The 13985-nt window shown below is 33.5% G+C and overlaps 1 protein-coding gene across 2 annotated transcripts; it reads left to right on the top strand.

The window, feature by feature from the left end:
- Nucleotides 1-5149: 5149 nt before the first annotated feature.
- DOF2.4 (DNA binding with one finger 2.4) lies at nucleotides 5150-6972 on the top strand. 2 transcript variants are annotated; one of them, XM_028070544.2, is made up of 2 exons: nucleotides 5150-5453; nucleotides 5609-6972. In XM_028070544.2, exons 1-2 carry the CDS (start codon nucleotides 5400-5402, stop codon nucleotides 6656-6658), a joined length of 1104 nt encoding a protein of 367 aa, XP_027926345.1. In that variant the 5' UTR covers nucleotides 5150-5399; the 3' UTR covers nucleotides 6659-6972. The 2 variants fall into 2 exon arrangements, with proteins under 2 accessions (XP_027926345.1, XP_027926346.1); XM_028070545.2 differs by having other exon boundaries at nucleotides 5241-5453; nucleotides 5612-6972.
- The last annotated feature ends 7013 nt before the right edge of the window (nucleotides 6973-13985 follow it).

Here is a 13985-nt window from a genome sequence, read left to right as displayed (position 1 = left end):
CCTTTGCATGAAGGGTAACAAGTTAATTTTTAAACTCTCATTCTTAAGACCAATGAGACATAGTCATACAAATCCTAAAAAATACCATGGTTCAGTTACATAGTTTACACGACTTTGAATAGTTTAAAAATTTTTATTTTTACTTTGCTCATGAAAGTCACTATTGTCTCATGTTGTTGAACGCGGACTTTTCCTCCTCCACCATGAAAGACGAGCCTTTCTCTTTTCTTCTTCTTGCTTTGGGTTGTTACCACCCTCATTGTCTTTTGTTTAGGTTCATGTCTCCTTCCTTCTCATATTCTTCCTTTTACATTAGTTTTTGTCCTTTCAATTGATGCTAAACCTTAAATCATTGTTCATGCTTGGTTATTTGCACCAGAGTGACCACCTATATTTTTGCTACCCTTTTGTGTGGTTGTGTTGGTGCCCACATTGGTGTTACTCATATTGCTCAAATATGTTCTCAAGTTTGCCTTCATCTCTTCACATATTTTAATGTATACTTAACAATTTGTTTATGATAATATTTTTTTATTATTTGAATTTTTATGTGTTATTTGGATTTTTTTTATTGTTTGAATATGTTGTTTAGTCTAATTTTTCTATAATTTGTTTTTTTGTATGCACAAACTTAATTTGTCTAATTAAATTGTTGTTGCATGGGATGAACCTTAGTTTTCCTATTTAAGATTCAATATCAAAATTTATGTAGTTTCATTTTATATAAGTGGACCCTAACTAGTATCTTTTCTTTTAGTTCATGTTTCAGATATAATATGTTGAAGGATAAAACGATTTCAAGATTACAAAAGGTCACATGGCTACCACTCAAGGTTTTTGTCAACTATAATTGTTTCCTCAATTAAACTTATTAATTGTGTTGATATTCATTATTGTAGTGTAATATAATAACTAAGGGTTTTGAGTGTGAATACTATGTTATGCAATAGATGACAACTATTGTTCGAGCTAGTATTAAAAGGGGTTGAAATATTGTAGTGTAATAAACAAACTATGGGGTTTGAGTGTGGATACTATGTTATGCAATAAATGATAACTATTGTTCGAGCTGGTATTCAAAGGGAGTCAATGATGAATGTAATTGTTCACTCTTTTTGGTTTTGAGATCCATTGGTTTTAGTTTTGGTTTTAGTTCTATTTTTTGTCCAAGTTACTTGATTAGGAGCGGAGAAACTAAAACAAAATAAATATTAAAAAGACTTTGAAAAGAATAACTAGACTACCATTATTGGGAGAACCGTAGTTTATAATTGAATATAGACTACAGTAATTGTAGTCTAAAATGCTTAGTTTAGGCTACGACCTGATAGACTACGATTTTATAATATTCAAGTAAGTCCTAAAATAACTGTAGTCTACGACCTATGTTGCATATTGGTGAAATCGTACAAAATTACATAATCTCTCTAATCTTCTCATGATGTGAGAATCAAACATATCAACACTAGTTGTCATTTCAAAAGAGAAAAAATGAAGTATAAAGACAATCACTACTAAATTTATCAACTCTAATGAACAAATGAATGACATATTCACCAAATCAATGAGAAAATCGATAATTGATTATATTTACAGCAAATTACACCAGTGTAGTAAGGGCTTTTAGCCCCGGTTATTTCGTAATTCTGTCTCGGTTTTAGAACTGAAGCATATTGGGGCGAGGCTAAAAGAGGGGGCCTGTTGGCCTCGGTTATCACCCGAGGCCATAGAGTCGCTTTTTTCCTCGGTTGCAGTGGGACTCGAGACCATTGAGTCGTTTTCTCTTTGTGTCTGGAACGACAACATGTCACGACGGTGCTTGGTTCTGGTTTGGTTTTCTTTGCAGGTCTGTCATGGTGCCTACAACACGAGGAGGTGTTGTTCTTTCGCCTCCATGGAAGTATCTCCATCTATGTTGAGCTGTAACTTCGATGGCTGCGTGGTTGCCGGCATCGCAATGGTGGGGTTTTGCGGTGCGTTCACTGTAACAATGGTGACTGGTGGTGCTGCTGCTTGCTACTGGTAGTGGGAGGCATGCTGCTCCTTTCTTCTTCCTTGGTAGAGGTGTCATGATAGTAGTAGTGGTGGTCTCTCTTCCTGCAGCGGTGGCTCACGCAGAGTTCGCTTTTTGCGGTTTCGTTCACGTCTCCAGCGAGGGTAATGTGCTGGTTGCGACCGTTTCCCGTGAGTTTGTTGCTACTCGCCAGTGGTGGTTCTCGTTTTCGCATGGTGGAGGCGTCCTCATCTACATTTTCGCACAGCAGCTTGTAGAGAGAGAGGAGAAATGCAGCGCGGGGAAGGAGAAGAGGGGCTCGCGAGTTTTGTGCCCTAATTAAACTATCACCAGTGCAAGAAAGGAAAACGACAGCGGTTATTTTTCACTTTTGGCTTCGGGTTCGCACCCGAGGCATATACTGCCGAGGTAAAAAGATACTCCTTTATGCCTCGGTTATCAACCTGAGGCAAAAAAAATAGTTACTACCGCGGTCTCCACCAACCGAGGCCTAAACTCCTTTTCCCACTCTCTCTTCAAACCCCTTTGGGAGAACAAGTATATCACCACCATGCTCGAAGACATCACCTTTATCGGCATCCCTCAAGGGTTTTTTTGGGTCTTTTGGGGTCTTTTGGTTTTCTTGTTCTCCCTTACGAACACAACATCACAGTAATGCATAAGCAAAACCAGCCACATAGGTCCAAACTGAGATCGAAAACCAGATCCAAAACTCCAAATTTGAAACCAGATTAAAAAACAAATCCAAACTTCCAAAACTGATATGCACAAAATCTGCAATAGAGTTGCTCGGAGAAGACGAAGAAGTAGCGGCGCCGGAACAATCTCGTCGATGGTGAAGTGGCAGCGCAACGGTGGTGTAGCAGCGGTGTAGGCGGAACGAAAATGCAGCGGCGCAATGGAGTTGCTCGAAGAAGAAAAAGAAGATGCAGCGGTGGCCACGAACAACCTCCTCCACGGTGCAGCGGCGATGCAACGGTGGTGAAGCCGGGATGAACGATTGGGGTGCAGTGGAAGAAGAAGAAAAGATTTGTGATGCTATATGGAGGAAGATCGGAGAAGAAAAAATCGCAGAAGGTTTGCGCTGCTGCGAAAAGATTTGGGTTTTTTTATAACCCTACGAAGCCATACTGCCTCGGTTAATTCGAAACCGAGGCATATTGTCTTCTTATATGCCTCGGTTGGCAGGAGAACCGAAGCATAAGGTTCATACTGCCTCGGTTATAAAAGAACCGAGGCATAAAAGCAGGTAAAAATTTTCAAATTTTGGAGACAGCGCGCATTTGTAAAATTTTTTAAGCTATATGCCTCGATCAGTATAACAACCGAGGCATAAAAGGTGACTTTAATTACAAAAATGCCACCGCGTGTTTATATGCAGCGGGTGCGCAGGAACCGAGACATATACTGCGATGTAAAAACTCTAAAATGCACTAGTGTATATGGCCTCGGTTCATTTAATAACCAAGGCATACAACCCTATTTGGCCCCGGTTAAGTGCCACCCGAGGCCAAAGAGTCACATTTTTTGCTTCGAGTCTGTGCAACCGAAGCATATGAGCCACCTTTGCACCAGTTTTTTTTTAACCGAAGCATATAACCCTTTTTTGCTTCGGGTTTTAGCTAAACCAAGGTATAAAAGTTGTCTGGAATTGCAAAAATGTCACCGTGCCATTATATGCTTCGATTCCTAGCCAATCGAGACATATAAGACGAGGTAAAAAGCAAAATTTGCACTAGTGTTAGGCACATAAGAATAATATATTCCATAGTTTAAATGTTGTGGTTATACAAATAAGAGGTTAATGTTATATGATGAAAAATATATATAATATATGTATTAATTGAAGCATTTTTATTTATTCCTATATCATATATTTATTGTTAGAATATATATATATATATATATATATATATATATATATATATATATATATATATATATATATATATATATATATATAATACTAAATTTCTTCTATTTATTGTTTTCATTTTTTCCCAATATAAGTAAAACACTATATTGTCTCATAATTAGGAATGGCAACAAGGTGGGTAGAGTACGGGTAATAGCTCCTCCGTATCCTACTTGTTAAATAAATATTCGTCTCATACTCATACCTATATTCGTGCGGATATTCGTTATGTGGGTCCCTACATATTTAATATTGAACAATATATTTTAACCATAAATTCAAATAAAAATGCAATGCACAACATTCATAAATTTGATACAAAGTAAAAATAACTCATTTAAATAGTGTTGAATGACATTTTACAAAGAAGTGAAAGTTTTTCAAAACCAATTGATAAAAGACAACTCATTCAAAATCAATCTGTTAATGCTTTAATCACATTTCTTTTTATTTTTTTTTTAATTTAAATGAAAATATAACTGATACAAGTATTCATGATACTGATACTATGATACCAGTATCTGTCCCGTTAACACGCGAGTATAAAAAATACCCGAACCTATTACATGGGAATATTTATTTTTAATATCCATTTCTACTCCGTAAATACATAATTTTTTGACATCAATATTCATAATCACATTTTCATCCTAAAGCTTTTCTCTTCGCCACATTTGTGAATGGTTTTATATTCTAGATACATGTGAATTAAAAAAACAAAAAAAAGAGTGTAAAGAGTTGGTTTAGGGTCCTTGGCTTTGTTGTAAGCATGTAATGTAAGCCAACGTAGTCTGGCACATTCCACATATGAGTTTGACTCGATGTTGATGATGTGGCGCGTGAGATGCAAGGATAAATGTTTCCATGCAAAAAGAAAGAGGAGTGGGGAAGGGAACAGACCTGACCAAGAAAAGGTTCACTCGGTCGGGACACACTAAAGCACAAATGGACACCTTTTCTTTTTTTTCAACCCAATATTTAAAACCATAATCTATCATTCATTCATTCATAATCTATTTTATAATACAATCATAATTAAAGTTTCCTTTGCCCATTCCACACACCAAATTCCTACTATATACTATGCCTCTCTGGCTACGCTGCTTAGCACACATGACATATCAGACTCAACACTTACCTTTTTTCATGCACTCTTTTTTCTAACCACACCATCAAAAAAGAAGCTTATGGGTTAAGAAACATCGCCTTCTCAAAATCCTCAAAAGCAAAAACAACAAAAAGAGTGCTATCGGGGGAAATCAACAACAAACTAAAATTATATATAAATACTCAAAAGCACTTCCTTTATTTTTGCTTCTCATTACCTCTTCTCCCAAACCCTCCCCTCTCCTCTCTTCTTTCTTTCTTTCTTTTGCTTTCTTTCTTTCCCTTTCTCTCTTCTATCTTCAACTCTCTCTCTAACTCTTTCATGTGATTCTCTTTACAAAAGAGAAAGCTCCAAGAGGAACCATGGTTTATACCTCCATCCCAGCATATATTGATCCAGCCAACTGGCAGCAACAGGTAAAAAAAATTCAACCCTTCTTCAGTTTCCTTCTTTCTCATTTCATTTCTCACTTCAAAAGCCAAAATTCAAAAGATACATATTCTTTATACCCTTCTCCTGAATATACCACATATTTCATTTCTTTGCTCCTTCCAACTTTATGTTACTGCAGCAGCCAAATCATCAGCACCAAGGAAACAACACTGCTGTAACCTCCCACCTTATTCTTCCACCACCGATACAACCGCCGCCACCGCCGCCGCCCTCACAACCCCATGGACTCGGTGCTACTGCCACTGCCGCCTCCATCAGGCCGGGTTCCATGGCGGATAGGGCCAGGATGGCCAACATACCCATGCAGGAAGCTCCGCAGAAGTGTCCTAGATGTGAATCCACCAACACAAAGTTTTGCTACTTCAACAACTACAGCCTCTCTCAGCCCCGCCACTTCTGCAAGGCCTGCAGAAGGTACTGGACTCGCGGCGGGGCCTTGAGGAACGTCCCTGTTGGCGGCGGCTGCCGGAGGAACAAGAGGAGCAGAGGAAGCTCCGGTGGCAGCGCCAGGTCCCCGGCAAACTCCGATCGCCAAACGGCGAGTGCTGGCTCCGCTTCCACGACCAGTGGCTCATCTTCTGCTGACATGGTGGCAGGCCTTGGCGGCACCGGGGTGCCGCCGTCTCTTAGATTCATGGCTCCATTGCATCATCTTGGCGATCACCACCTCGGTGGTGGTGGTGGTGGTGGAGGAGAGATAGGGTTAAACTATGGCTTGAACTATGGCGCGATTTCAGGTCCAATGGGAGGAATAGGGGACTTGAATTTCCATATTGGAAACGCTTTAAATGGTGGTGGTGGTGGTTCTGTGTTGTCTGGTTTGGACCAATGGAGGATGCCACAAACTCACCAATTTCCCTTCTTGTCTGGTTTGGAAGCTTCTTCGTCACACGGGTTGTACCCATTTGATGGTGCTAGTGGTAGTGATGGCTATGGTGGCACTCCCATTAAGGTTTCAACTTCTGGGGTGATGTCTCAGTTTGCTTCAGTCAAAATGGAAGATAATCATCATCAGGAGCTTGGTTTGCAGAGACAGTTCTTGGGGGTCAACAATAACCCTAATACGAATGAGCAATATTGGAGTGCTGGTGGTGGTGGTGGTGCCACTTCTGCTTGGACTGATCTTTCTGCTTTCAGTTCTTCTTCCACTACCAGTAACCCCCTATAGAATTTTCTGCACTCTTGTGAAGTTTCTGGCTTTTGGTTCTTCTGTTTCCTTTCACAAAGTTTCAACCAATTCGGTTACAATTACCCCCACGTGAAAAGCTTCGAGGATGGTTAAGTACTTTGCTTTCTTTTATGATCAAATCAAAAACCCTAGGGATGTTAGTTTTTCTATTTCCCCCCACTTTTAATCTTTATATGTTGTTATTTCTTCTTCCTTTTCTCTCTCTTTCTTAGGTTTAGGTTGTTTTGTATGGGAAGGTTTTACTATATATGGTGAAATTATGAGTTCAAGAGAATGAATATTGCAGTCGATAATCAATCATGTCTGATAAAAAATTATGTCTGATACCAGTATCACTTGATTTCCTCGTATGTATCTATCGAAAATATGATCATTTTTCTAATGATGAAGAGTGTTGAATTAAGCAAGCTTTATCTTCACTTAATAAACGATTTGGAGGAAAATTTGTTGCAGTGATAATAGAAAATTCGCCCCCAAATCGTGGATTCAGAATGATTCATCTCTGTGCGTTTACAAGAATCAAATTTCGACCTATCATTTTAATGAAATAAAATCTTGAACTCATTTGTACTGTTCTTAAGACATTCTGAATTTTCCTAGTGAATGGATAGTAAAGCAAGAGTGGTGGTCAAAGAAGAATTAATAAACATAGGTTGTCTTTCTCATTGTATACATTCCTCATATATGTTTTGTAGTGGAAAAGTGTGATTTTCTTCCTTTAAAAATTAGATTTTCCGTTATTTTTTTCCTTTTAGAAAGTTCTTTGTAACGACTACAGGAACTTTTCCTTGATGTTAATACCATTATCCCTTTTAATATAATTCTCTAAAAAGATTTATCTTGCAACTTAGTGTGGTTATTTTATTCATAATGTAAAACAGCCTTTCTCTCCCTCTCGTTTTGTTTGGTTTAGTTTTTGGCTCTTCAAACAATTTTCTCATCATCCAAGATAATACCAACTTTGAATGCTTTTATTTTGTTGACGCATTCACTTTTCACACAGCTAAACCTTAGATCAATGGAAACAAACAAAACTTCTAAGCACAAAAAGGAAAGTTCTAATGTTTAAGTACTATATATATATATTAAGCTTTTCATTCTAGTTAATTTTAGAGTTGTATTATTGTCACCCTTTTAAAAGCATCACTTACCAGTGTTTATATATCATGACTTAAGCATATGAAAAGAATCCAATCTAAAAGACCAGTTATTAGGTGTTAGTGTTTGATCTCATAAACTATTACATTGAACTTCTTATATCTCAGTGATTAATGTGAGACAGCAAGAACTTCTTAAACCAACGCAAAGTAAGGTTAAATAAATTACATGGCATGCATAAATGACATTTTTGACGTTTCTTTTCTGTACCATATTTGGAGTGCGAACGAAGGATTTAAATAGTAAATCTTGGATTTGAATAGTAAACCTATATATCCTCTTTGTTGAACAACCATAGAAAGAATTTGAATTAGGCCTTGCTTGGTTATAGGGATTACTTGAGAGTTAATTATAGTGATGCAATTATTTGAGCAACCAGATGAAGAACTATTGAGAGACCCCATGTTTGGGACAAACTCTAACGACTTCCTAAAAACTGAAAAGGTGGTGCTTGTCATATTGTTGGGAATGTGATCTCTCAATTTGGAATTTTCTATGAACAGGGATAAATATTGTATGTAGGGTAGTTCCTATTCTCCAAAACCCAGACATTGTTGTAATTCCTTTTATTTCTTTTACAAAATGTACATGATTGTGATGTCTCATCTTGCGCAGCCATACCTAGAAATGGCTTCACTGAAGAAAGACGAAGTTTTAGGGTTTTTGTTTTTCCTTTTGAAAAATGGGTTCTGATATGTTTCATCTGGCGCAGCCAAAGCTAGGTAGGCATAGTCTGAGTGAAGAAATTGAGTAGTTCAAGAAATTGCAGCGGCTATATTATTCATGAATGATTAAATATATTTTCCCAATGGAGATTCAAATCTGAGGTTCCAAATTTATGTACAAAACTTTGAATACTATAACATAAACAAATCCTCCTTGAGTTTAGTGACTTCCAACTCTCCACAGAGAATCTGTTAGTTGTTATATCATTAAAAAATGATAATATTTTTGCATGTGAGTGTCCTTTTCTAAATTATTGATTTCTCCAATGACAAACGTTGTGTGAGGAAAGAGAGAGAGAGAGAGAGAGAGAGAGAGAGAGAGAGAGAGAGAGAGAGAGAGAATGATTTTGTGATAATATGTACTTGATATTAAGAGAAGAGAATGGACTGTGTAAAGTGTAAACTTTGGGTAATTATTTAGCGGTTTTGGTGGCAGAGACGCGGAGAAAGAGCATCAAAAGACGACAAAATGGCCACACAGAAACCTTAAGATCATAGTATTCTTCGAGATTAGTTTCATCACCAATCACCATGTTTATGATGGCATTTTAGGTATGTCAAAAATCTTCAGCTTCCGTTAAACCTGTTAAAGTTCACCTGTCATACCTTCCACCCAATATATTCCCTCTAATTTCACCAAACAAACGTTTTAATTAGTTGGATTAGTTTAAAAGGTCAATTTTTAATTAACAATATGTATAGTATCTATGAATAAGTTGATTAAAAAAAAATACTATTATCCAATGGGATTTGAAATAAAAAAACAAAAATAGATCTACATATGCATCATTCCCCATATATAGTAACCCGAAAAATAGAGCAGTAAGTGAGCAACATAAACATAAGGTTGTAAAAGAATGTTTGTCTCTGTCCCACGAACTAGCAGAGTCAAAAAGCGCAAAGATTTTAGCAATCTCTAATTTGATGCGTTGTTATTACCACAAAGTCACAAACTCAGCGACACAAGCTGCTACATGCTAATACAATGTCTGGACAATCTGACCAAATCGCACTTTCTCACGCGCTAAACGCGTGCTACTACATGAGGATTAATTAATCAAAGATTTTTTTTTTTACAATAATATTGTTGACCTCGTCTTTATTTATTTTTATTATTAGAAAATTTCTTCCAGTTGTTTTAAATCGAGAGTACACATTCTCGTATCCTTTTAAACATCAATGAATTTTGTTATGAACAAATTGTCAAAAATAGAAAAGTATGCCACCATAACAAGCAACCGATCTTAATTATTAAGAAAGTAAGTGAAAATAAATTTATTCTTAAACTTAATCATAATTATCAGTTTCAGTAAGATCAATAATAAAAATAAAATAACTCTTTTAAAATTATTCTCAAAGTAAGTATTTGTATGTTTTAACTAGCATGATACTCTATTTTTCCAATCTTAAGTTTTTGTAAGTTTCTTTTTCTTTATTTTAATTTTTATTTTACAATATATATGATTAATTTAAGTATTTTTCTTTATCACTTGTTGTGAAGTCTAAGTCAGAGATCGAATTATAGGTTTCTATTAAGGGAAATTAAAAATCAAAATATATGTGCCAACTTTATTTGATATAAAATGATTGAATATATTAGTACAACATTTGATGGCAAAGAAAATTTTAATCATTATCCTAATCTATCAAACATACGAATACAATACCAAAATTGTTGGTACTAGTAGTTCAATATTTGTATCCACTAACCAAGAATCAAAATTTGATCATCGATTCGAATATAGTTTTAATGGTCCTACATTAGTTATATCAAAATATACTGAACAATGGAAAGAAGAGTACTGGGTGTTCAAATAACCCCCACAAATCTCCTTGTTACAAAAAGCTTCTAATGACTCTAAAAGAAAAAAGAATTTTGTCGCTTAAAATAGTTGCATTAATTCAAATAAAATTGTCTTGTATAAATTGATTATGGTCTTTTACAAAAACAAAAATCAAAATAATAAATTATTTCTTTATCCAAATATGAAATTTAAATTGTAATTTGAAGTGCCCTGATATGGCATTAACATTTAAAAATAAAGCATTTTAAAAATTTAGAGTGTTGAATTTAAGATTTTGCTTAAAGTAGTGAAATATGTTAAGAGTTGAAAAGCTACATATTTTTCCTTAAAGAAGAGGAGAAGAGAGTGTATGTCAGTGTGGAAGTTGGACCGTAAGAGAGAGAGAGAGAGAGAGAGAGAGAGAGAGTGAATCTGGTGGCACGCCCTTCCATGCAGGCACAGCATGAATGAACACTAGTTGTGGCTTTCAACAAACATTGTTTGGTTCATTGTAAACGAGGAGAAGATAGATGCATACATACTGATGCATACTGCATGCGAACCTGCAGCACTTCTCTTCTTTTCTTTTGTTTTAATATTTCAAACCTGCATCGTATTGCATGCATCCTTCTCCTTCTTCTCTGGATCACATCACATCATCTCTCACTCCCTTTCTTTTCTTTTTCTTTTTTTTTATTTACACTTTTTATCACATTATAGTTTAAATAATACAATGTTATACCATTAAATAATATAGTTATATACGTTTTGTGTGTATTAATTTTTAGTAAAAATTGAAAATAATTCATTTTAAAAATTTTGGCCAAATTTAGTTCCTCAATTTTAGAAATATTTAGATTTAGTCTTTTTAACCAATTTTAGTTAAGTTTATTTGACGTTTCAAATACATTTTAAGATATTATGATAGTGTCTTATTAACATTAAAGCGAAATGTGTCAAAAAATATAAACAACTCAATTTCAATCATGAACGACGTATTTGAAACGTTAAAAAGAACCTTAACAAAGTTATGTTAAAATGATTAAATTCATACATTTCTAGAGTTAAAAGACTAAACTGGGTTAAACTTTCGAAAAATGACTAATTTAAAATTTTACTAAAAGTTAAGGTATCAAAAACATATTTAACCTTAATATAAAACATTTTAAAAGAGAATTATTTTCCCACAATTTTTTTTTTACGTATGTTATCTTAGAATTTGTAGGTCTAACGTAATAAAAAAAGATGTAATAATAACAATAATAAATTTATGTATTTTGTACTTACAAGTAGGTTTATGTCTATTGTTTGTTACAATGTTGTAACGACAACAAGTATAAGTTTTTAATTTTTTTCTTTTCTCAAATTTACACCGATTTTTTCTTCTTTTTCTTCGTTTCCTTATTCTTCTCCTCCTCCTTGTTTTTCTTCATGTTTTTCTCCTCCTTTTTTTTTCTTCTTCATCTTATCCTTCTTCTTATTATTTTTCTTCATATAATAAATCTAGAATTATATAAACATAAAACATAATAAATCTAAAATTAATCAAACATCTAATATTGTTAAGAATAGTTCAAGTGTGAGCCAAAAATCCTATATTGGATAAAATAGACAAAGTTAAACACTATATAAGAATAAATATCCATAAACTATTGCCTTAAGATTTTTGGGTAAAAGTGATGTCAAAATGCAAAAATGAAGAATGAGAAACTAACATCAGTGTAAAACAATATTCGAAGGAAAAGATGTTTTCCAATAACCGAGAATAGGGATGTCAACGGGGCGGGTAGGGTACGGGTAATAGCTCTCCCGTACCCTACCCACTAGATAAATATCTGCCCGTACCCGTACCCATATCTGTTGGGTATCCGTTATGCGGGTACCCGCCTATTTTTTTCATATCTGCAGGTATCCATGGGTACCCGCGGGTATTTACAAAATTATTAAAAAATAAATATTTAATCATAAATTCAAATAAAATAAAATAAAATACATCATTATCATAAATTTTAAATAAAGTTCAAATAAACTCAAGTTCATACAAGTCCAAATAATTATAAAAGTAAATATAAAATGACGTTCAACACAATGAAAATTCTTTAATTAATATTTTGGTAAAAAAGTTCACCTTCTCCAATTGATTCCTAAAAAATAAATAAATAATAAACCTCAATTATCACGTGCCAAGTATTCTTATTTTGATTCCATTATTTGACAACAAGCATACCATAAACGTTATTGTCTATATAGGATTTGATGTATATGCCCAATTTCAAATAAATGAAAAAGAAGAATGTCAGGGGTGTACTTGGAAACGTACCAATAGTATTGAAGTTTGAAGAATGAAGACAAAAGACAAGATGTGCAACTTAGAAAAAATTAGACCAGAATATTTTTTACTAATATATATATATATATATATATATATATATATATATATATATATATATATATATATATATAAATATGAGGGTATTTTTGTGAATTAAAGTTTAGCGAATATGGATATCCACGGGTACGGATACTATGATACCCGTACTCGCCTCGTTAACATGCGAGTATCAAAAATACCCGTACCCACGGGTAGCGGGTATCCATTTTTAATATTCATTTTCTACCCATTGCGAGTTTTATCCGCGGATATCCACGGGTACGGATTTTTTTGACATCCCTAACCGAGAATGATAAAAATGCAGACATAATTAAGGGTTTTTATTCTCACGCTTATAGGTCATATGAAAATATTGACAATTTAATTATAAAAATACCATCTCACACATTTTGTACGTATGCTACCTATATGTCAGACACAAATTATTCAATTACGTAATAAGCTATTTTTGTATTAGTGTTTAGTCAGACGAATTTCCAACTTGAAATATGATTATTAATTATGAAAAATGTGTTAGAATTGTTTCATTATTAAAAAATTGAACTTTGGTCACTTTTCTCATAGAATTTAGGGAAAAAAAGGGAAAGGGGGAATAATAACATAAAAGATAATTAAAATTGAAACAAATAATTATAAATGTTGAATTGAGTTTTAATTTGGGTTGGGAGAAATAAAAATAAAAAATAATTTAAATATAAATAAATAATAACAAATGTTGAATATAATTTAAATTTGGATTTTTTTAATTTAATTTAAAATATAAGTTATTATTATTATTATTTTATAATAATAATAATAATAATGATAATAATAAGGGTTTATAAGAAAATTTAAAGAAATATATAACAAAGTATAAAAGTGTATTACATACTAATATAATTTGAAATAAAATATTATTTTTTTAAAGTGCATTAGCAAGTATAAAATTAGTAAGAAAATTTTAAAATAATTTATATTATACCATTTGTTTTATTAGTATCCACTTTTATTTTCTAATTTAACCCTTTAATTTTTTTTAAATTAAAATAATTACTTCATTAATTTACTATTTAAGTAATCGTTTCTTTAAATTTAATTGATTTTTTCAATTTGACTGTTTCTTAAATTTAACTATTTTTTAATTATAAAAATATCTATAAAATAAATAAAAACATTAACAATAGTTATAAAGTTTATTTATATTTAATTTTATAATTATAACAATATATAATAGTATTAATAATAATAATAATTTTTTTTACCTTTTA

The sequence above is a fragment of the Vigna unguiculata genome, chromosome 5 (genome assembly GCF_037176805.1).
Source record: "Vigna unguiculata cultivar grain cowpea cultivar isolate G323 ecotype 2 chromosome 5, ASM3717680v1, whole genome shotgun sequence".
Lineage (NCBI taxonomy): Eukaryota > Viridiplantae > Streptophyta > Magnoliopsida > Fabales > Fabaceae > Vigna > Vigna unguiculata.
Note: the sequence above shows the minus strand (reverse complement) of the source record. Positions and strands in the feature narration are given on the sequence as shown.